We start from the raw sequence: 21,979 nt of genomic DNA, 5'->3' as shown, positions 1-21,979 counted from the left end.
CTCAAATGACCATTTTAAATGAGAGCACTTCACCTTGCGCGCTTTACTGCTGGAGACTACTGCTTTTGCGGTGTCAGTAACGGCCTTCTCAACGTAGTTTGTGGAGTTGAGAATGTTGTTCTCGATGTTGTCAATCATCTCCCCCTGAAGGCCACAAACAATCAGGATAATTTCTATTCAGCTTCTCCTTCCTCCTTTCACCAGTGACATCACCCGTTTTAGGCGAGGTAAGCTGAACGGAATGGTCTCTCCTCATGATGGTATACCATTTAACCTTTCACACTGTTTTTGAGTCTGTCTCTTTCACAAATATGCACAAGTCACTCTGTCCATGTTGCTATTCATTTAAGAACATTTATGTTCTTTTGAGCATTTTATGTACCCAGATATAATAATGTTTGTTCCGCAGAAAAATGCATAAGAGGAATATATATTCACTTAAAATTCCTGTTATTCACATTCATTCACAAACACATCCGGTCATTCTTTCATCTGGAGGGGAGGGTCTATGGGTAGGTGAATGGAAATGGCTGCCCACCTGTGCCTCCACCTCCATGTGGAGATACTGAAAGAGGTCACTAAGGTCCTTGATGCTCTTCTCCAGCTTTAGGATTTCATCTCGCCGCGTCTCAATCTCGTTTAGCGCCTGCTTGGTAGCGGTAGCATCACCCAGAATCTGTGGGCAAGTCAAAAAGTGAATCGGACTTACACACTGAAGCCACCAGTGTGCAGACGACTAACGGGCAGGTATCTGGGCTATGCAGACTATACCACCACAGCTCTGTGTTATAATATTGTGTAATAATGTCACAGCATGTCACATAAATTGGGCCATCAGAGGAACACTGGGAAGTCTAGGAGGGTGGGGCACAGCCACTTGAGGAAAATCTTACCAAAGTGTTCCTGTCCACAGAGTGAAATTGCAGAAACATAAAAATGTTTATGAAGCTGATATTAACTACACTGTAGCTGGTTGAAACAATATCTGAACAAGTTAAGCTTCTCGCTCGCGATTACTCACATTCTGCGTGAAAACATCAGTCTGTCCGGTCTCTATCATAGATTCCACTTCTTCTTGTGTTGCCGAACTACAGGCTAAAAAAAAAAGGGAGGAATGTGATCAGGAAGTAAATGTGAAACATACAAAAGCATAGTTAGGGATCAGATCATCAAAAATGTTTAAATCAAATACATTTTATGACATTCCATCTTTGTTTCAGTTATGATTTCTACAACTGGATAATATCAGTAATAAAACTAACTGATTTTAAGTTGTCTTTCTATTCGTTCCACATTCCGGTCTCTGTAGTTAGCCTGAAGATTATTGCAGTAACCCATCAAGTCAACAAAGTTGCGTGACAGGATGGCATGCTAGAGGAAGTGAAAAAGAAAACATGGGAGGAACAACAAGGTGACTAAATGAACCGTAAATGTATGAAAAACATATTTAGAGTCGTTGTAAAACAAATAGCTACTGAATTGAATGTTACAGAATCTTGGAATAAAAAACATTCTGTTAATTAAGAAAGGCAAGTACCTGTGTCTTCTGCATTCTAGTACTGATGGGGACATATTTTCCATCTTCTTCAGTTTTCTTAGGTTCAAGACCTATCAATCAAATGAATTATTCATTCACTGTTTATTAATAATAATAATAATAATAATAGATAGTTTTACTTTAAACTGATCATTTACATTGTTTACCGGTATATTGATATTGTTTCTTGTATTTTTTTAATTGAAATGTTTTTTCTAATGTTTGGTCAGACAGAAGCGTCTGCTAAATACTGTAACTACAACTATATAACTATAACTACATACTACACTGCAAAAACTGCTTTTCTTACCTAGGCTTATTATTTTTATATTAAGATGAAAAAATCTAGTTGGTCTTGTTTTTAGCAAAATTGGACTTACCTAGTGTTGTCTTAAGGTTATTTTTACCTATTTCAAGCAAGTATTACTTGCGCTGCCTTGATAAGCACATTTGAACTTAATTTGAGTTCTTTAACACTAGATATGAGCACTTTATCTTAAAAGAATCCACTTCAAGTGTGGTAGTCTTATTTTAAGCAATAGTGTCAAGTTGAAAACGTCTCATTTCAAGCATAAATTCACTTGTTATTTTCTTATTGCATTAAAGGTCATAATTCAAGTTATTTTTTAACTAGATATGAGTTTTAACAACCACTTAATTTGCACCACGTAGTAAAAGTGACCTAAATCACTTAAAAAAAACACAGTCAAATATACTTGCGATACTTGTGGATTACCACTGATCACAAGATGCTCAGTCAGAAATGTTGTCATAAACCACAAGTTTTCCTCAAACTCGGTGACAGGATCGAATTCACTCGAACGCACCCACATCTCAAACGTCGCTTGAGCTGCATGCCAGTGATGTGAACTGAAGCAAGTACAAGAGCTGTGCCTTTCGACTTAAAACGCTAAAGGTAAGTTAACATAATTTAACCTCTACCTACTTTGGTAATTCGTCAGCAATATTGAAAACAAAAATGTTTGTAAAAGACCAAGACTTCTGGTTGAAGTTATTAACTTGTTAGCAAACAAAGCTAGCACACTCGACGTCAGCTAAGACAGCTAACCTAGCACAATAATTCAATTGAAGCAATGTCGACTGAGCTAACGTCTCTCATATGTTTTAAACTAGTGCCGGGTAATACAATGTCAGAAAGTGTCCCTAGTAGTCTTGTCTGTAAAAAGTAAGCAAGTTCAGAGGATTAATTTAGTGTGAATGTTGGTGATATAATAGCTAGTAGCTGCAGTTAGCTCTTAGCTAACTAGCTACTCTATAGGTTAAGGATCCCCCACCCTGAGTGAAGCTTCGACTTGAAGTTGAAGATTTTTTTCTTTCTGAAAGAGTAACAACCCTTTTCTTTAAATTACAGATGGAGCAATTGGACAAGACAACACAGTCACTTCTTATTTCAGGACATTCTGTGCTTGAATTGTCTCTTATTTCAAGTACTAATGCCTCAGAAGTTCACTAGATTTGAGTGACATCAGGCTTATTTTGAGGTAACTACATGGTTTGAAATGAGTGGAATTAGTCTTATTTCAGGACATTCTGTGCTTGAATTGTCTCTTATTTCAAGTACTAATGCCTCAGAAGTTCAGTAGATTTGAGTGACATCAGGCTTATTTTGAGGTAACTACATGGTTTGAAATGAGTGGAATTAGTCTTATTTCAAGACATTCTGTGCTTTTGGAGTAATTGTGCAGCCTGTCTTATTTTAAGCAATCTTAACAAGGCAAATTTGCTTGTTTTAAGCAAAATTATGCTTAAATATGTAATAATTTGTCTTAAATCTAGAGGGGCATTTTTGCAGTGTACATACACAACAAATAGGAGAATCCACTCATTTACATCTTTACCAATGTGGTGGAGGAGTTACCATTCAGTTATATGGTTTTGTTCACAGTACTTACTCTTGATTTTCTTGTGAATTTGACCACCTATTGTTTTGATTTCATCCCTGAGCAACTGAAGTTCCTTTTTCATACCTGTAAACATTAAAACACAAACCAGACAGGTTTTATAGGCTATACAACAGCAATCACACATAATGCAAAGAAATACATTTTCTCTTTTAATCCTACCATTTCTATTTAGTGTAATGGCCCTATAGTGATGTCCAACCTTATGTGCATAAAATCTACATTTTCTAAAGTCAACCACATCCTTCTGTAGTCAGAAGTAGTCAGTGACTTTGGTTGTGAAAAAAAACTGAATTGCTTCTAGACCTACGTGAATAATGTGAAGGATAATATTTGACAATATTTGTCAGTATTCTGGCCTAATATAACTGTACTCCCACAACATCGCTACAGTATGGCTACTGACTATCTTCTGGCAATGCCACTCCCAAAATGGTTTTCTGTTTGGTCTCCAGGTCTGAAACCTTCTTCCTAAGAGTCTCAAGTCCTTCCCGAACCTCTTGCACCTGCAGATGCAGAAAAAAGTCCAGACAGTCAAGAAGAAAGTATAGAATGTGAAGCATCCACTTCAAAATGTTAATTCATCATCTATACAATAATGTCATATATATTTCCAACTTCTAGCTCCTTGATGAATCACAGTACAAATGTGAAACAAAAAATGTACTGTGTACACTGATTATAGATCAGTTAGCATACAACAGGAGTATCGAAAGTAAAAACCCAGGGAGTAATGTTTCTGACATGCATGAAGGACTATGAGTGACTCAACACCAAACTTTTGTTTGTTTGAGTGTCCTGTGCAGTTTTGGATTCCTTTTTTTCTAGGTGTTTAATGTCCAACCTCACCTTCTTAAAGAAAGCCTCATTCTCTTTTTCTTCTTTCTCAGCAGATCCTGGCTTGATCATAAGAGTTCTCTCTTCATCCTCGTCTGAGGACTCAGCACCTTGCTAGATATTTCACAGAATGTTGTCACCTATGCAACCACACACCTATGCATGGTTATCGCTACCAAAACTTCACGACCCCTTTAACTGAGTATGGAGGTTCAACGGTGTCTTCCAGGATGGAAATGACAGCCACTTCGCGGCTTAGGGCGGATGTGCAACCCACCTTTTTTGTTATTAAACAGTGAACTTGATGTAATAACCAATTTAGGAAAGCTTTTAAACACGACAAACACTTGCCAAAATGTTCCAATAGCTTTACACTTCCAACCTGAAGCATGTTTACAAAACAGTACTGGCAACCTTCCGTTGTTGTGCCATAGGAAGTTAACGTTAGCAAGCCATTCATGTTGGTAGCATGCAACCAGTATAACTTCAGGAAACCATTGTGATTATAATGAAGACAATTTCACAGCCATTTCTTAACAAAAGTAAATGACAAAATCGCTTAGCGAGGTGTCTTATGAACAATGAGGATCAATTAATGTTACAGTGAACCACTGTGGCACAGCAATGACAAGGGCAAGTGAAGTTAGCTCGCTAGCAGAGTTTGCTAACATTAGCGCTTGCTAGCTGGTCGGCTGGTAAACTTTTTAGTACTTACATTCCCCAACTCTTTGGTTCGGTCTCGCATCCTTACTCGTGATCGATGTTGAAAATTATACTAAAGTATATGAGTACGCCACGTGGCTGTAAAATGAGTATTCCAGACTAAATGCGCAACTTTGTTGACATGCACGAAGCTAGAGTAATAATTCGGTCATTCACTTCTACTCCTTTTTTGTTAGATCTGAATGAGTGCAAAAATGTAACGCGCTGCGCAGTTGACAGATCTGGAATTGCTATGGATAGTCTGACGCCATTCAAATTAACCAAGTGAGTAACAGACAGACACAGTCTTCCTGGCTCTCTAGCGTCGCCACAACTTTTCCTCCCAAGCTTATTATATTTAAAAGGACACTGCCACCTGCTGCACTCACTTAAAACCACTACAAATGTAACGTCTGCTGGTATTTGCTGGCGTTTTGCGACTTTGGGAGCATGGAACGGTTATACAATAGATTTGTAAAGTAATTGGTCATTAATCTAGTACAGACATTTTGTCATTATTAATCCTGACTAAATTATTACGGAACTCTAGTAATTTAATACAACTCAGATTTATTCAGCACTCCCATTTATACAGAGTGAAGTATCACCCTGTCATGAAAGATATTTTATCATAAGATATCACAAAGTCTTGCTAATATTACATAAGATTGTTAGAGCTTGTCAGTGGTTTATATTTGCCACATAAAGTCTTACAAAAACCTTTTAAATATTCATGACAGTTGCAAAAGCTCAACTGTGCTTGTTTACAATGCCTACTATGTTTAAATACAGTGTGGTGTACAGAGGTATTTTCCGAAACATTCACTGACAGTTTTTTCAAGTTTCTTGTCGAAATTAAATACTCCATGAGTAAGCATTGTATTGAAAAGTGACAATGGCAAGCCCTCCATACCTTTGCTATTTTCACAATAGGCACACTTTCAAAGCCATCTTTAGTCCAACAATTTAGCAGATTCTTAGCTCTATGCAATGCCCATTCACTCACAAGCTAACTTCCCATCAAAGGAAGACAGAGTGATGGCAAAGGCCTGTAATGCACACATAGGGAAACTGTAGTCCATGGAGAATACATCTTCAGCCACTCTCCCAAACTGCATGACAATGTAGTCCACTGTGGGTGAAAGGGTTAGAAAATCGTATGTCACATGGTGTAGGCTATATACAATATTTGGAAATAATGGAATCATTGATACTTGGTAAATATTTAAGGGATATCAGGCAATTCTATTTAATTTCATCCCATCGTAAATAAAAAATGGTATTCAGTGTCAGGGGGGCTGTTACTTTTTTTTAGTCAATTTGGTTTTCAGTTTTTAAAACTGAGGGATTTGTTAGAATTTCAAATGTAAACAAATATTAAATAATTTTCATGGAGCAGTAGGCCTATGTCAAATGATTACAGACATTTACATAAACTAAACAAGGTTGGGTTAAGAAGAATGGTGAGAGATTTTTACAGTTGTAGTAACATTAAACAAGGTTTGAGATCTCTCTCTCCCTCACCGTTGTCAGGGTGAATAATCTGAAAGTTTTTGACGGAGGCTTGAGTGACCCTTCCATGGAAGTTGAGCACATAGGACTGTGTCTGCTCATTCCAGGTGGGCGACTTGTTGTTGAGGGTCACCAGGTTCTCCATGTTCCCATTCTCATGGCGGGTGAGCAGAGTCTCCAGCTCCTGAAAAACAGTCAGAGATGGAGAGAGAAAAGAACAAGGGAGGGATAAGGAGATGATCTGCTGAGGGAGTCACTAGGAGTACACAGAAGCTCAGGCACAGCAAAACTGAAATAAAGTCGATGAATCATGGTGTGGTTTTATTATGTGATTGCTGTTATTACAGTGGGAGCAGTAGTAATTACCAATATTGCTGATCTCTATGACTATGAGTGATTTTCACACACACTGATGTTGAACCTTGATCTTAACTGGAAGAAGGAGCACTTACAGATTTCGGCTGAATGCAGACTCTTTCATCATTGTCTTTCATCCCTGGGATGATCGCTGTCATTTTTCTTGGGCCTTTGAACCCCAAAACATTCTTCTCCTGTCAGAGGGGGTCGCAAACCGTCATCAATATAAAACAGCACGGCAATCAATAGAGATGACTTTATGTGTGTTTGAGTTGAGTGGGTATCAATTAGTTATCATGATGAAAGGAGGTCTGGAATTACAACAATAAGAAATACAATATCTTATTCGGACTTACATAACATATTGCCACCAGCTCCTGACGAAGCTTCTCACTCTCCTGAACAAATGGCTTTTTGTCTGGATTCACTCCGTTGTCATACACGGTAAAGCGAGTGCCCAAGATATTTGACCTAATGGATGAATAAAATTGATGTAAGTTAGTGGGTAAGTGATTAAGTAAGTAAATAAATAAATCACAAGCAAAAAAACTGGCGGATTTATGACACAGAGGTAGTTAAAGTATGGCACTTGCCTTAATTTGCCAATGTAGCTGTCTTTGTCTCTGGACAGGTCAGTAGGGTCAGTTGAGATGAGGTAGTTTGATGTTTTGCTCTTCTTCCTCTTCCTCCCAGCCATCAGGAACACCTAAACAACAATAAAGTAGAACAAAATGTATCAAAACATGTTATATTATTTTGACACTTCCATATTATTATTGAATGTCTCTCCTCTCCTCACCCTTTTGCCATCCTCCTTCTCCATGTGCAGGTAGTAGGTGGGATAGATGCCCTTCTCCATCCCTCTCCGATCTCTGGTGATTCTGCACTGAATGGTCACGTCCCTTGGTGCGGGTCGCAGTGCAAACTGCTCCAAATCTTCAACAGAAAGTGAGGATCCCTGGCAGAAGAACAGGTAAAGTGTACAGATATACAAATATTTTAGGGTTAAGTGGAACAATATGAAATATACATTTTTGTGCTAGTCTTCTTTTTAGAATTTCCATGCAGCCAAATGATCACACCATTTCCAACCTCCATGCAAAACAATGCCAAGGCAAAATAATAGCCAGACTGTCTGAAAGTTTCCTGACCCATTCATCTATTCACATCAAACTCAGCTAAACAGTTGAAAAACTCTTTTCATTTATGTGCTTACTCTCCCAGATGATTCCCCCTCAGAGGATGACTCCCTGTAGTTGGAATTGAGAGAAGCGATGCTGTTGTTGATCTTGTCTCTCTTCTCCTTCTTTTTGGACTCTTTGGCGGATGTCACAAGCTCCAACTCCTCGTCTTCTTCATTGTCGCTCAACTGACATCGTGCTGTGGGACAGTGGCAAAAGCAGCATGTAAGCAATGTCAAACTAGTAAGATCATATGGGTCATATGGTACAAAGAAATAGATTAGTAGTGGACCGCGATATGATGCCAAGCATGTTGTTTCCTGTTTGAATTAAAGCACCCTGTGTAACTTACGTTTTATCACTCGTTTTTTCTTTGGAGTGGGAGGGACGGGACTCTTGGACCAGTCTTTCTTCTCATCCTCTGGTTCTGATCCAGACATAGTTTCATTGCCAATCTGGAACTGTGTTACTGAATCAATCTGAATCGTTGCTAGAGGAGAGACATTATAATTAAGAAATCAGTTTAATAGTTTTGTATGGAAGACTAATGGTCTTCAAAGGAACTCATCACTGGTTTATTGTAGAACAATACATGCTATAAATTGTCGTTGGAATATTTTTGACTTACGTTGTTCCTCCTCATTCTGCGTTGCTTTCACTTTATTTTCATTTTTCTTGTCTTTCTTCTTTGCTCCTTTCTTCTCTTTCTTTTCTTTCTGCTTCTCTCCACCCTCTGCATCATCTTTATCCACTGTATCATCATCATCATCATGCATATATAGATGAAAAATAGTGGACATTTTATACATAATTGTATTAATTGTTGAAGTGTGATGAGTGGCATTTATTTATTGATGGCATATTATTATCCTCACGTTTTCCTTGTGCCTTTTTTACTCCTTTCTTTTTGGTTTTCTTCTCCTCTACTTGGCTCTCTGGTCCCAGGATGCAGTTGGACTCTGTCGGGCTCTCTGTGTCCAAGTCGAGAGTCTTTGTGATGATGGGAATAGCTGGCGGGGCATCTTCAGCCAGGGCCCTGTTTGCCTGGTTAGAAATGTTGAGCTCTCCCAGGCTGATCTCTTCGAGCGCACCATCAAGAGGCTGTTCAGTTGGAGAGTCTGGCAATCAATCAAAACACAATTAGACTGTTTCGCTGTTGCCAGGGGCTACCAATGATGAACGGCAAATGAAGAAAAAAATACAGACTGCAAATGGGAGGGAAATTAGTGTTGTGTCTGTGAAATGCTACAGCCCCTAAGATCCTGCGGCAGTCCTTGCCAAAGCACTCATAACACTGGGATGAATGTATTTTCATATCTTATAAGGTTGTATACAACATCTTTGTCTTTTGTAGCTGGAACCATATTGTAAATGAAGGAAACATTTAGATTGAACTGAACCCTTGTGAGGGACAGTGTTTATATAGTTGATTGATAGCCACAATGTTTTTGCACTGACCATTCAAGGATGTGTTGCTTGGGGATGGCTCAATTAACAGGGCTGTGTCATCGCTTCCAGCTTTCTGTCGGCGATTCTTGGGTCGCGTGTCAAGATTGGCTGTGACCATCTGGCTGTCTGACCTCTTTTTCTGCTGTTTTTTTATCAGCAAGCTTCGCTAAGAGAAACAGTGACAGGCAAAAATGAGAAAATGCTCAAATAAACAACATCCAAATTCCAGGAATCTGCCATAAAAGGAAATATAAATGCTAAACTAGTCAAACCAAAATGCTCAAATAAACAACATCCAAATTCCAGGAATCTGCCATAAAAGGGAATATAAAGGCTAAACTGGTCAAACCATTTAAGTTGGACACAATGGAATGGTATAGTATGAATCTCAGATGGAGGAATAATACATGTCAGATTTAGGTTCACTATGCTGCAACTTGACTGTCAGCCTGCACTTCCAAGGGTTCAATGATATTACATTCATATAAGATACAAGTCATTACACATTGACTAGTGGTTCATGTAAACAAGCTATCATATCACATCATGATAGTTTTCATCTAGTCAATAAACAGCACCATTTTCACATAGCTATTGAATTTCAGTCAATACATGTTGAAAAATGTATCACTTACCTGATTGTCCAGCTTTTGCTGACGGAGATCAGGGTCCTCCATCTCTGTGGAAGACCAATGGTGAACCACAATGTCTTTCTATTGAAGCTGAAGTCCACAACAGACCACTAAGAGCAGTTCACTGGAAATCAATGGAGTTGTATGCATTGGGGCACATACATTGGCCATTAAAGAGACAACTAAGAGATGCACTTTGCGCTCGCTGTTGAATCAAATGCACATTTCAACCTCTCTCCTGCACCATCTGAGGTCCCCACCTGCGCACAACAGAAGGTAAAGAAGATTAGGGGAGATAATGTACTTATACTCACGAGTACTCCTCCAAGGCTGCATGCGCGGCGCACTCACACTTGGCTGACCAAGAGTGACCTCAGATGCACAAGTTGCCAAGTTCTCCCCCTCTCTCTGTTTAATTGAGTGCCAGTTTTATTGCATGTAGAGAGTATTAACACATGTTTACAATGTTGTTGTTTTTTTATGAATTAACATGAACTCAATCATTGACTCTTATATTGTGGAAGTAAATTCCTCCATTTCCATTTGGCTTTTTCCAATTACTAGGTTGTGGTGAATTAATGATTGGTTTACCTTTGTTAATGTTGGCGTCTTAACTGCATGTGTTTGTGTGTGTGCGTGTGTGCGCGCACGCGCGTGTGTGTGCGTGCACGAGTGTGATTGTGTACTGAGTACTTGAGTGGGTTAGGTCTCAGACATAGGACAATTTCTCTCTGCTTGCTTAAGCACCCCACACAACCAGCACACTAGATGGCAGTATACACGTTCATGCCAGTGCCGAAGCATTGTTGACTAAGCAAAGAAAAGAGGAAGAAGAGTGTCGTAGCTATTTGGTATCTGGTTTAACATGTTTTATGTAGTAGTGAATCTTCAACAAATTGCTGTTTTTTTTTTAGAAGTAACATAATTGCGCTACGAAGCCACGTCTTAGTCTGTTATTTACTGTAAACTCTGGAGCGTATGGAACATGGCATCAGCTCTAGTCAGTTTGCCGACTCATCCTCCTCAGGACAAGAAAATTATTCACAGTGACTTCATCTCCCCCTCAAGACCTACTGATTACGAGTTGTTGAAGCTTTGCGCTTAACAAAGGAATATACCAGAACATTAATAAAAAGGAAAGTAAGTATCACACATTGCGTTTATTGAACATGTTCAGTACAAATGTTTGTTTCAACATATCGCGCTCTTGGACATTGTTTTTCTACTCACACTGAAGGAGAATATGAGGCCCTCATATATGTGTCAGTTGGTTCCCTAATTGTGTGCTTAGTAGTTCAGTAATAGACAGTTACTATTGTATCAAATAGCGAAGCCGTTCGAGAACACAGTGTTCCATTGTTGTGATGGCGTTGGTGATGTTGGAGTTTAACGTTACATAGGAATTACCAGTCAATCCCAAAACCGTAAATATTATTTACGTTTATACCCCAATACGGAGTTAAAGTAGCATCTATTGACGTTTCGTATCAAATAAACACTTTCACCAAGACTCTTTGTGAAACAAGTAGCTTATACTTACACTAAGGCTCTTTTTGAAACAATTAGCCTATACCTACAAGTCAAACAAGGCTATAGACAGGGTTTTTTTCATGGCTAGCGCTGGTTGGCATCCATATGCTCTGTTTCGTCATCCGTCACGTGAAATAAGCTTAATCATTAGCAGCGAATAAACCTGCGGGCCTAAAAATATGCTCATGTCTGCATTGTCTGGAAGGAGGGGTGGGTTATGTGTGTCGAACAGTGACAAAGGAAGGAACAGTTTCTGTTGTCAAAGGTCAAAAAATCTGCTGAGCAGCTCCGCTCTCCTTCATCTGAAGTCATCAGTTTCCCAGGCACAGAAGCCAGACATGGACCTATGCATTGAAGCCAAGAAAAAAAAGCCAGATAGAATCACTGGCTTTTTTTGCTCATTTCCTTACTTTTTTAATTATATGGAACCGTGAGGCTAAAAGACAAACATGCAGGTAGGTTGGTCTAGTGTGCTGAGGGGGCATATGGTTACCATGGCTTTGACAACATTTAAAAACAATGCTCAACCAATGATGGCAAAACCTGTGGTCAGTGGTGAGTATTGGCCAATATTGTCCAATACATAATATCGTGACCTGAGTCGTATGACTGAAACCCAACTTTTATTGAGCTTGTTTATTAACAGTGAATGTTTCTCTCTGTCTTGTTCCACAGATGCTGTTCTAGTAGGATGATCAAAAGCCAGGACCAAGATGTAAGACTGTTCAAACTTTTTATTGTATCTAGATAGAATATTGGCTCCTATGATTCAGACTCTGTTCTGATGGGAACTTCGTTTTAATATGGACAAAGTATTCATTCAAGAGTTATTCATTTATTTTTTAGTCTGTAACTGTTAAACATTGATTGAACACAAAAGCTTCTTATGTCAAGGCACCACTATCATGTAGCTTAGCAAAGATCAGGATCAATTGACTTCTGATTACATTGTAGGCTGTGATTATGAGATCATACACTGTTAAATCACAAGCTTAGAGCTAGATGACTTATAATCCCCACAGTGAAAACTTTTGCACTACAAAAGATGGTAAATTGTAGTAAATCAGATTTTGTTATTAGAGGTTAAGATTGAAAGACAAACAAGATGTGGGTCAATACTTTCCAGGTATTTTCACTGACATAATAAGAGGTATATTTTAGGTTTATATTTTTGGTATTTTGTGGCCACGTATCTTTGTTGAAAAACTGAAATATCTTCATATTTACCTTTCAGGAATTTATTGCGGTCCGCGTTCAAGACCCTCGCGTTCAAAATGAGGGTTCATGGAACTCCTACGTGGACTTCAAAATATTCCTCCATGTGAGTGCATTATCAGGGATTACTAAAAAATTAGCCATGTGAGCATTAGCATGTAAAACATACACATTAGGTCATGTACTATGCCCTAGTTGTTTGATGTTTAAGGACTGTAGTGTGAGGCTTTACTTATGTTGTTCTGTGCTCCGTGTTGATGTAGGAATGGGGTGGCTTTGAGGTAGTTTTTATTGATTTGTTTTCATTGTGAAAATGTCCTTTGGAAAATTGGCAAGATCATGTCACCAAGAAATGTATTTATAGTGGTATTCATGGATCTATGACTACACTGTGTTGTGATTTATTTAGCCTTGTAAGACCAGACTCATTGATTACGGGAATGTAATATAATTCTTCCGAAAACTGAGAAGGGAGCAATAGGTAGGCGGAAGCAGGTTAGGTTTTGTTTAGCAAACAAACAGATTTTAGGTTTTATAGTGAAACGTATCAGGGGAATTCAAACAACCAAGGCCATGACTCACTGCTCATAGAATGGGCTGCCCCTAACACTCAGTGATCACATGACCCACAGCAATATGTTTATTGTACAGTTTAAACTTGCTGTTTGTCAAGCTGTTTGACTGCTACCACTGTCCATGTTGATATGATCATTGTGAATATGTGGCTGACTAAATCAATAAGCACTGTTCTTGTTCAGTGTTCTGTCCTAGTTTCAAAGCCAGTTTTATTGTTCTAGTATTCTAGTTCAATGTTCTGTTCGAGATCCAAAACCAGTCTGTTTGCTTTGTTTGTCACTGGACAGTGCAGGTCAGTGCTGTTGTCATTGGTTTCCAATCCTTAACTGTGTATGCTTGTTTGAAATCCATTACCAGTAGTCAGAGATGGTTAAATGCATCTGCATCCCTGAAGTGTATCTGGAAAGATTGTCACGCACAAATCACACATGTGAATTCATAAATAAAATAATTATTCCCAACTGCTGTTCCAAAGTTGGAAGGCAGTCAACTGAAGGAGAATTAAAATATAATCCAGGTAATCAGGTCGTTTTCATCATGGTTACCTGTTGGGTCATGTGTGGTTGGTTGACTTTTGATTTGTAATAAACGGGATTACTTCTCTCTGCCCCTCCAGACCAACAGCAAGGCCTTCACCGCTAAGACCTCCTGTGTGCGTCGGCGCTACAGCGAGTTTGTGTGGCTGAGAAATAAGTTGCAGAAGAATTCTGGCCTGGTGTAAGCACAGAGAGAACAGTCACAGAAATACTCCCAAGCATTTGTAACCGTATTAACCTAGCATTGCACGCAACTCAGTGTTGCCTATGTGGGAAAACCTCCAAAATCATGAATCTCGTTTTATGGTTTTGCAATAGCAGACACAGTGGCTGAAAAGTGAACTTTGATTTCTTTGTTTGCTTGACAGGCCTGTCCCGGAACTGCCAAGCAAGTCTTTCTTCTTTTCGTTCAATAATGAGGATTTCATTGAGAAGAGAAGGAAGGGGCTCCAGTGCTTCCTGGACAAGTAAGTTCCTTAGTCATCTGATCATAAGAGATAATAGGGAGTCGCTTTAAGTGCTGTTTAAAAAAGCAATTGGAATAGATAAAGCAAATGGAATAGATAATATCAGTTACATTGATTGATATTGATTGATTGTTATCATAAATCCCTAGGCATTAACATACAAAATCTTTTCAATTGATGTGCTTTTCTGTGAAATGATTAGTACGGTAGTTGAGAAATAATTGCATGGGCATGATTAAGAACATATTACACTGTAAGCAGATAATTCAACAGCTTCATATAAAATGTAAAAAAAATTACATAGTTATGGACTAACAAACCCACTGTCTCTTCTTGAAGGGTTTTGCATATGACAGTCTGCCTGTCGGACAGCCAGCTCCACCTCTTCCTTCAGACCCAGCTGCCTGTTGGCCATATCCTGGACTGTGTGCAGGGCCTCACCCCCTACACGGTCACAGACGCCATCCTCACCTACGCTTCCTCCAATCAGGGCTGGGTCCAGGAAGAGGACAGCGAGACACAGGAGCAATGCCCATCTCCTGTTCCTTATGAATCCATGGAGAGGTACGAATTTAACTCTGAGTAGTCCTTATCTGATCTATTGTGTTGATTAATTAGCTGTCTTACCCACTAGTTTGTCTGTATGTGTGTCTGCAGAAATATACAGTCTTCTTATAAAAATCAGCGAAAGTCACTTCTGTCGCTTTCCTGTTGCAGCCCTTCTCCCCACATGCCATCTTCTCAGTGTGGGGCACCTCCTACTCTCCCAACCAGCCAGGAAGCTGCTGCTGCTGCTGCTGCTGCTGCCGTGGCTGATTCTGTGACTGTGGATGTCCATAATGTGAACTTTGTGGAACTAACAGCTGACACTCAGAGTGAGACGGCCCACGAGGGGGAGAGTCATGTGGACAGAGCCCCTGCGGGTGACAGTCACATGGAAGCCTTAGTGGAGGTTCATCCCCCAGGTGCTGATTTGGGAATTGTTGACCAGGAAGATGCTATCAAAGAGGGGGAAGCCACTGATGGAACACCGCAGGGTAATGGAGGTGTTGAGGACACAGCTCTGGAAGCTGTTGACCCAGAGGAGAGACTTTTGACAGAGGTTAGGCTTGTTGAGGAGACTGTAACAGATCAACATCAAGAGGACACCTTGGAAGCCATCCTTGAGGAGACTGTTGAGGGAAGGGTTGACTGTCAGGGAAGTGCCTTGGAAGAACAAAAGGAGATGGAGACAGTGACATTGGAAGTGACCAGTGGAGACACAATGAATGTAGAACTCTTCCAAAAGGAAGACAGCTGTTTAAATAGCGCTTCTGAAAATGACAGTTTTGTTTTAGAGTCACCTGTGTGGCCACCGAGCCTGGCAGAGCCAAGCCGTGACAGTGGCGTCAGTGAAGAGGAGAGCTCACAAGACAATAGTGAAAAGAGCGCAGTGAAGAATGGACCAGTGGAGGAACACACTGAAGACGAAGGCCAAAATGATGAGGATGAAGTAGAGGTAAGCCCTCTCGAGAAGCAAAGCCCTGTACAGACCGATCTAGATGGCAGCATGGGTATGGAAAAGGCTGAAGAGGAGGACACTACTGACGAGATTCTGCAGAGTGTCCACCTCCAAAGTCTGGACCACCATGAAGAGGAGAGCGGTGAGACCAACGGGTTGATGTCCAACGGACACCACAGTGACGGCTCAGTGACGAGTGCCATTGAAGATTCCACAGAGGAAGCCCCCGACTGTGGCCTCATTCTTCAGCCATGTCAGGAGGTAGGCAAAACCATCAGCACCGACGTGATTGAGTCCCTAGTGTCAGACAGCGCTGAGGACCGTACAAATGAGGAAGCGCCCCTTGAGGGCCGTGACCTCAAAGGTCAAACCTGCCATGATCAGACTGGACGCCTTTACACTGATCTCACTGTGTTGAAGGACGTTGAAGAGGAACCCCATGGAATTGCCACTCAAGAGCAGGAAGTCAATCTAATCAACCACATGGAGGCCACGCCGTGAGTCATGCTATTCTAAGGGATGTTAGTCAGCATTCACATTAACCAGAACACTGTGGTATGGAAGGTCACTCTTTAAGGAGTCTCAGGGGCTGATTGCCTGGCCCATACTCACTGCATCACTAAATTGAGCCATTTTGTGTTTTTTTTTTTTTTTTTTTACTTTACAAGGTCCTACACCTTTGAACATAGACAGACATTGTGGTAAATATGACCCTTCAGGAGATGCACCCATCACACTCTTGCTGCACTGTGTTGTCACAGCTCTGTTTGCGGACTGGGTGTCTGAGAGTGAATTCTATTTTTGTTTGCAGCCTTTCAATATTTGAAATTGACAGTGGCTTGGCAGTTTAAGGGAAAAGCACTGATCACACTTCATATGAAAGATGTAATACACTGGCTATGAAGGTTGAGCTTAAAATATTTCATAGAAGGTCATGTTATACGTGATATGCCTGGCAGTTACGTATGTGTAATGTGCATAACTGCTGAAAAAACTAAATGAGGAGCATATGAACAAAGCTTGCATCTTCTCCTACTAGCTTCATCTCTTTAGCAGCATGCACCACCATGGAAGCACCAGCCATGCAAATTAGAGTTATGTGACGCATACTGTCTGTGGGTTCTCAGGATAAGACACGGTCAATGACATGTGGAATGCAAGTCAGTATTGATGTGTCGCATGGTTCAGGTGTTGGTATGCTACACTATGGCTCTGAGGATATTGCATCATGCTTCTGAGGACTTGTAATGGTTTTAGTGAAGAAAAAAAAAACTGGATAATTTCAGGTAAGGGACCTAGTCATATGAGCGTTCCACTTCCAGTATGCTTCCCCTTGAAATTCCTTCAAATGAACATGGTGGATTACATCCCCTATAAAGGATTAGTTTCAAGTATGCACTTTTAGCTCGTTTGAAAATGTTCACCTTCTTTAAATGTAGACATGTTTGGTATCCAATTTTGGATTTTAATTTTGCACTGGTAGTACAAGACTGGTTAGCAACACATAATGCAATATGCAAGCTGATATTATGCTTTATTTTCTTCACTTGGCACTACGTCAGACCATTTTTTTGCACATTTCTTGCAGTTAACAGTCTGTTAAGCAGTTTCAGAATCTATAACTCAACATTATGCTCAGTGGTTAACGCTCTGCTAACCACTGAGCTTTTTGTTTTGCCAAGTGTGTTAGCTAGCGCACAACTGAAGGCGCAAAGCTCTGACACCAAATATGTGTTTTCTGATCGTGTGCATCTAAGGTGTGTGAGAAAATTGTTGTAATTAGATTTTTTTATGAACTATTCCTTTAACCTCAGTAATAGGCAGGTGCCTAAGAGTATGTCTGGGTAAGGCCTATATATTTTCTCCTCAGACTCAGCTGTGGTTGTTTTGTGATGCCAACACTATTTAGAGGAGGATTAAGTGTCAGTTGGCCGCCACATTCCATTTCATTGGCATCTGGCAGTGAAATCCCTTCCCCTCTTCATGCAATCTCAATTATTTTAACAGTAACATGTTATTTTTGTAAAGATTTATTTAGTTTCAATTGAATTTTTTTTGTCACTGGTCATTTTTTATGTGATTATTCAAAACTAAGAGTTATTACTCTATTTTAAATGCTTTTAGTTTATATTTAAATTGTCATTTATGATGTCTGTTTTTCACTGTCATTGCTTCTAATGAACAAGGATTTGTAAGGGCCAAACATGCCAATCTGTAATTGGTTTGTACAAGGGAACTTTGTTTTTGCCATTTTCATGTAAAGTATGTCTTGTCTTGATAAATAAAAAGTTCTTATGGATTGTGAAAGAAGGTATGCATCCTTTGACCCTCAATTTGCCACATTATGTCTGACGGCAACATTTTACTTGAAGACTTATGTGATAAAATAATTATTGTATTGTTTACAACTTTGTACATGAAGAATTAAATTCACAAATGATTTAGGTCATTACTGATTACTGATTTACTGACTACTGTATGAGCATAAGGTTGTAAATGAGTGATACCCTCCGAACGCAGCGCTCCAATCTCAGAGCGGCTGAGAGAAAGTGGCACAAATCTGCAGCACTGGACGATCTTGCAAGCTACCAGACACTGCTGGCCTCCTTCTCATCCAGCATCACTGCTGCTAAGAAGACTTTTTTCAACGACAAGATCAACGGTGCAACTGACGCTCGGAGACTATTCTCCACCTTCAAAACTCTGCTCTACCCTCCTCCTCCTCCCCCAGCTACTAACCTCACTGCTGATAACTTTGCTTCCTTTTTCACAGAGAAAGTGGCAGCCATCGGGAAACAGTTCGACCAACTGTCTCCCCCCCCCTAAGGGCGCAACCGTCAATGGCTCATCATTTCCTTCTCTCACCCCTCTCAGCGAGAGTGAGGTCTCCAAAATCCTAACAGGTAGCCGTCCAACTACTTGCCCGCTGGACCCCATCCCATCCAATATCCTTCAAGCCATATCGCCTGCCGTCTTACCGGCAATAACACAGGTGATTAATGCTTCATTTAATTCTGGAAGATTCCCTTCTTCATTTAAAGTGGCTCGGGTAACACCGCTGCTGAAGAAGCCGTCTCTCGATCCCACTCAGGTGGAAAACTATCGACCGGTCTCACTTCTCACGCTCCTATCAAAAACCATTGAGAGGGCAGCTTCCAAACAGGTCACAGAGTTCCTATCAAGGAACAATCTCCTCGATCCAAACCAGTCTGGATTCAAAAGTGGTCACTCCACCGAAACAGCCCTGTTGTCTGTGACAGAGGCCTTGAAAACAGCTAGAGCAGCAGCTCAATCCTCAGCTCTCGTCCTGCTTGATTTATCAGCTGCGTTTGATACAGTCAACCACCGCATCCTTCTGTCCATACTGTCAAGTATGGGCATTTCTGGCAAGGCGCACTCCTGGTTTGAATCGTACCTCACTGGGCGCTCGTTCAAGGTGTCATGGCAAGGTCAGCTGTCTGTACCTCACCACCTTACCACAGGGGTGCCCCAAGGCTCGGTGATGGGACCACTTCTCTTTGCCATTTACACCACGTCGCTGGGCCCTATCATCCGCTCGCATGGTTTTTCCTATCATTGCTATGCCGATGATACTCAACTGTTTCTATCTTTCCCTCCTGAGGACACCACTGTCTCGGCGCGGATCTCGGACTGTCTTGCTGATATATCCACATGGATGAAAAACCACCACCTTCAGCTGAACCTGGCCAAAACGGAACTGATGGTCTTTCCAGCCAAGCAGGCCATCCACCACAACATCAGCATCAATATTGACTCCTTGTCTCTTGTTCCATCCAAAACAGCAAGAAACCTCGGGGTCATTATTGATGACCAACTGACTTTCACGGACCACATTGCCTCTGTCTCTAGGTCCTGCCGCTTTGCGCTATTCAACATCCGCAAAATCAGGCCGTACCTAACCCAGTATGCCACCCAGCTGCTGGTGCAAACCTTGGTGAATTCCCGCCTTGATTACTGCAACGCCCTCCTAACGGGCCTGCCGGCTTGCGTGGTGAAACCACTACAAATGATCAGGGGCGGACTGGGTGGAAAAAGTGGCCCGGGAGTTACTGTCAGACCGGCCCACTCAATACACGGCGCGTTGCCCACTCAATGCATCGCACGTATCGACCAGTCGGTCACCTATTTTGAAAATTACCCACACACTTAACATTATTTTGGATGATTACAAAGAAATTACATCATATATGTTTTGTTTAATAACATTTGGATCCACCAATTTGACTGGATGGACACATGGAATAAAATGATACTGGCAATTGTAACACTCCAAGGTAGGTATAGTTTTCTAGATGAATATGCTTAACTCTGGGCTAGTATCAGATGGTTATATGTATAACTACAGAGCCTTAAGGAATGAATGTCAGCAGAGAAAGACCACACAATAAAGAAACTGGAATCAGAGGGTAGAATTAGTAGGAACCAGTGTCGGCTCCTGGAAAAAATTCTCAGGGGGGGCATATTTTTGATAATGATTAAGGCGACCCATTCAGTAGTTATATTAAGCAAGACAATTGTATCAATTTGTTGTTAGCTGATTAACTCATACAGTAATACCTTTTTGTCCACTAGATGACAAGTGACAGTGGTATATAGACCGCGTTAGCCACTTCACAGCCTGCTAGCCACGATTTTCTTACGTTCCAATTCTTGGATGTACGATCCCCCCCCTTGTAGAAAACTGTTGAATGGATACATTTGGTCTAGGAAGTCCTAAATGTTTTGTTGTCAATTTATCTTCATTAGTACGCCGACTTTCAAAGAACGAATGGAGTTGTTGCACTGAATGTTAAAAATGGATTTAACAAGAGAGTCAATGAGAGAGATCTGGGGCGATTTCCATTTTGCCCAAAAAGGAGGCGGGGTCATTTCAAGCACCACGTTTGCCTGACTGTTGCCTGAGTGACTGTTGGCTGATTCGACAATGATATGCAGAGGCGGATCAGACGGTCTAGTGGTAGAATCTGACAGAAAAAAAAACTCCTTTTCCCGTAGGCAGTGCATCGCCCCAATCGCCCTTATGGACAAGCCGCCCACTATACTGTAGAAATTAACAGTACAGAACATACGATGGGGTGTGAACATCAGTGCTATCAGTAGTGTTGCATGCTGGGTGTGTGATTGTGTGTGTGTGTAGGGGTGTCTGAGAGCGAGTGATGCAAGTGTTGAGTAGGCTAGAGCGATTGACATTTAATAACACCTAAAACTAAGTTAGACTTACGGAAGACATTAGATGAGTAAAGAAGACATAGAATAGTTTCAAAAAATTGGCACCATGAGTGTGAATGCAGATCGCAAGGAGTAGTATAAAAATCAGTCAGTGATATCAAGGAGCTTTTGGAAATAGAGTCAATAATATGTGTTCTGTGTAGCATAGAATAACGTAGGTGCCGGCGATGTTAGAGGAAAGGGCCGTTTGGTGAGCGGAGTGGGCCGGTATTTTGGACCATCCCAACCCCGTCGGCCCACCGGGGATTCCCCCGGTATCCCCGATGGCCAGTCCGCCCCTGCAAATGATCCAGAACGCGGCGGCGCGTCTGGTGTTCAACCAACCAAAGAGGGCACACGTCACCCCGCTTCTTATTGACCTCCACTGGCTGCCTGTAGCTGCTCGCATTAAGTTCAAGTCACTTATGCTTGCCTACAGAGTGCTTGATGGTTCTGCTCCCACCTACCTAAATGCTCTTGTAAGGGCAAATGTTACACCCAGGATGCTGCGCTCTTCTAGTGAGCGTCGTTTGGCACTGCCGTCTGTGCAAGTACGGCAGTCCAGACTATTCTCATTTGTAGTTCCACGTTGGTGGAATGAACTACCCAGCACTACCAGAGCAGGGGCGTCCCTCTCTACCTTTTAAGAAGCTTTTGAAGACCCAACTCTTCAGAGAGCACTTCCCGTCCTAACTGGCACTTCGACTAGTGCGTAACTTGCAATTACAGCAGTTACATTTCTGCACTTCTTTCTTTCTTTTTTATTTCATTTTGTTATATTTCTTATGTAAAGTAG

The 21,979-nt window shown here is 40.9% G+C and overlaps 3 protein-coding genes across 4 annotated transcripts in view; 1 reads left to right on the top strand and 2 right to left on the bottom strand.

Annotated features, from left to right (window-relative positions):
* Window positions 1–5,445, bottom strand: part of stx4 (syntaxin 4) — a 6,763-nt gene extending 1,318 nt beyond the window's left edge. Inside the window, exons 1-9 of the mRNA XM_031561541.1 lie at window positions 5,012–5,445; window positions 4,309–4,410; window positions 3,866–3,965; window positions 3,451–3,525; window positions 1,538–1,608; window positions 1,263–1,371; window positions 1,022–1,095; window positions 539–676; window positions 5–144 (exon numbers count right to left, since the gene is read on the bottom strand). Coding sequence (XP_031417401.1) covers window positions 5–144; window positions 539–676; window positions 1,022–1,095; window positions 1,263–1,371; window positions 1,538–1,608; window positions 3,451–3,525; window positions 3,866–3,965; window positions 4,309–4,410; window positions 5,012–5,041 — 839 coding nt within the window. The 5' untranslated portion in view covers window positions 5,042–5,445. The remainder of the gene's footprint in view (window positions 1–4; window positions 145–538; window positions 677–1,021; window positions 1,096–1,262; window positions 1,372–1,537; window positions 1,609–3,450; window positions 3,526–3,865; window positions 3,966–4,308; window positions 4,411–5,011) is intronic.
* Window positions 5,446–5,551: 106 nt separating this feature from the next.
* si:dkey-220f10.4 (tubby protein homolog) lies at window positions 5,552–10,399 on the bottom strand. Of its 2 annotated transcripts, none has more exons than XM_031561126.2 (12): window positions 10,133–10,399; window positions 9,507–9,663; window positions 8,924–9,166; window positions 8,677–8,799; window positions 8,401–8,538; window positions 8,084–8,247; window positions 7,667–7,825; window positions 7,461–7,573; window positions 7,224–7,338; window positions 6,963–7,061; window positions 6,523–6,694; window positions 5,552–6,130 (listed from the first exon to the last, which is right to left on the bottom strand). In XM_031561126.2, the coding sequence occupies exons 1-12, from the start codon at window positions 10,172–10,174 to the stop codon at window positions 5,997–5,999; spliced, it is 1,659 nt and encodes a 552-aa protein (XP_031416986.1). In that variant the 5' UTR covers window positions 10,175–10,399; the 3' UTR covers window positions 5,552–5,996. The 2 variants fall into 2 exon arrangements, with proteins under 2 accessions (XP_031416986.1, XP_031416987.1); XM_031561127.2 differs by having other exon boundaries at window positions 9,507–9,658.
* Window positions 10,400–10,882: 483 nt separating this feature from the next.
* Window positions 10,883–18,261, top strand: snx11 (sorting nexin 11). Its single transcript, XM_012814546.3, has 7 exons — window positions 10,883–11,269; window positions 12,335–12,374; window positions 12,894–12,980; window positions 14,067–14,167; window positions 14,355–14,453; window positions 14,793–15,017; window positions 15,171–18,261. Exons 2-7 carry the CDS (start codon window positions 12,351–12,353, stop codon window positions 16,453–16,455), a joined length of 1,821 nt encoding a protein of 606 aa, XP_012670000.2. The 5' UTR covers window positions 10,883–11,269; window positions 12,335–12,350; the 3' UTR covers window positions 16,456–18,261.
* Window positions 18,262–21,979: the final 3,718 nt, after the last annotated feature.

The sequence above is a fragment of the Clupea harengus genome, chromosome 23, assembly GCF_900700415.2.
Source record: "Clupea harengus chromosome 23, Ch_v2.0.2, whole genome shotgun sequence".
NCBI classification, from domain to species: domain Eukaryota; kingdom Metazoa; phylum Chordata; class Actinopteri; order Clupeiformes; family Clupeidae; genus Clupea; species Clupea harengus.
The sequence above is the reverse complement of the archived record's forward strand: the minus strand, read 5'-3'. Positions and strand labels throughout refer to the sequence as shown.

Coding starts and splice junctions, on each gene's coding strand:
- snx11 (XM_012814546.3), top strand. CDS start 12,351: ATGATCAAAAGCCAGGACCAAGAT. Junction 12,375..12,893: donor TCAAAAGCCAGGACCAAGAT/GTAAGACTGTTC, acceptor TTTACCTTTCAG/GAATTTATTGCGGTCCGCGT. Junction 14,454..14,792: donor CTCCAGTGCTTCCTGGACAA/GTAAGTTCCTTA, acceptor CTCTTCTTGAAG/GGTTTTGCATATGACAGTCT.
- si:dkey-220f10.4 (XM_031561126.2), bottom strand. CDS start 10,174: ATGGAGGACCCTGATCTCCGTCAGCAAAAGCTGGACAATCAG. Junction 9,664..10,132: donor AGCAAAAGCTGGACAATCAG/GTAAGTGATACA, acceptor TGTTTCTCTTAG/CGAAGCTTGCTGATAAAAAA. Junction 7,574..7,666: donor AGAAGGAGGATGGCAAAAGG/GTGAGGAGAGGA, acceptor ATTGTTGTTTAG/GTGTTCCTGATGGCTGGGAG.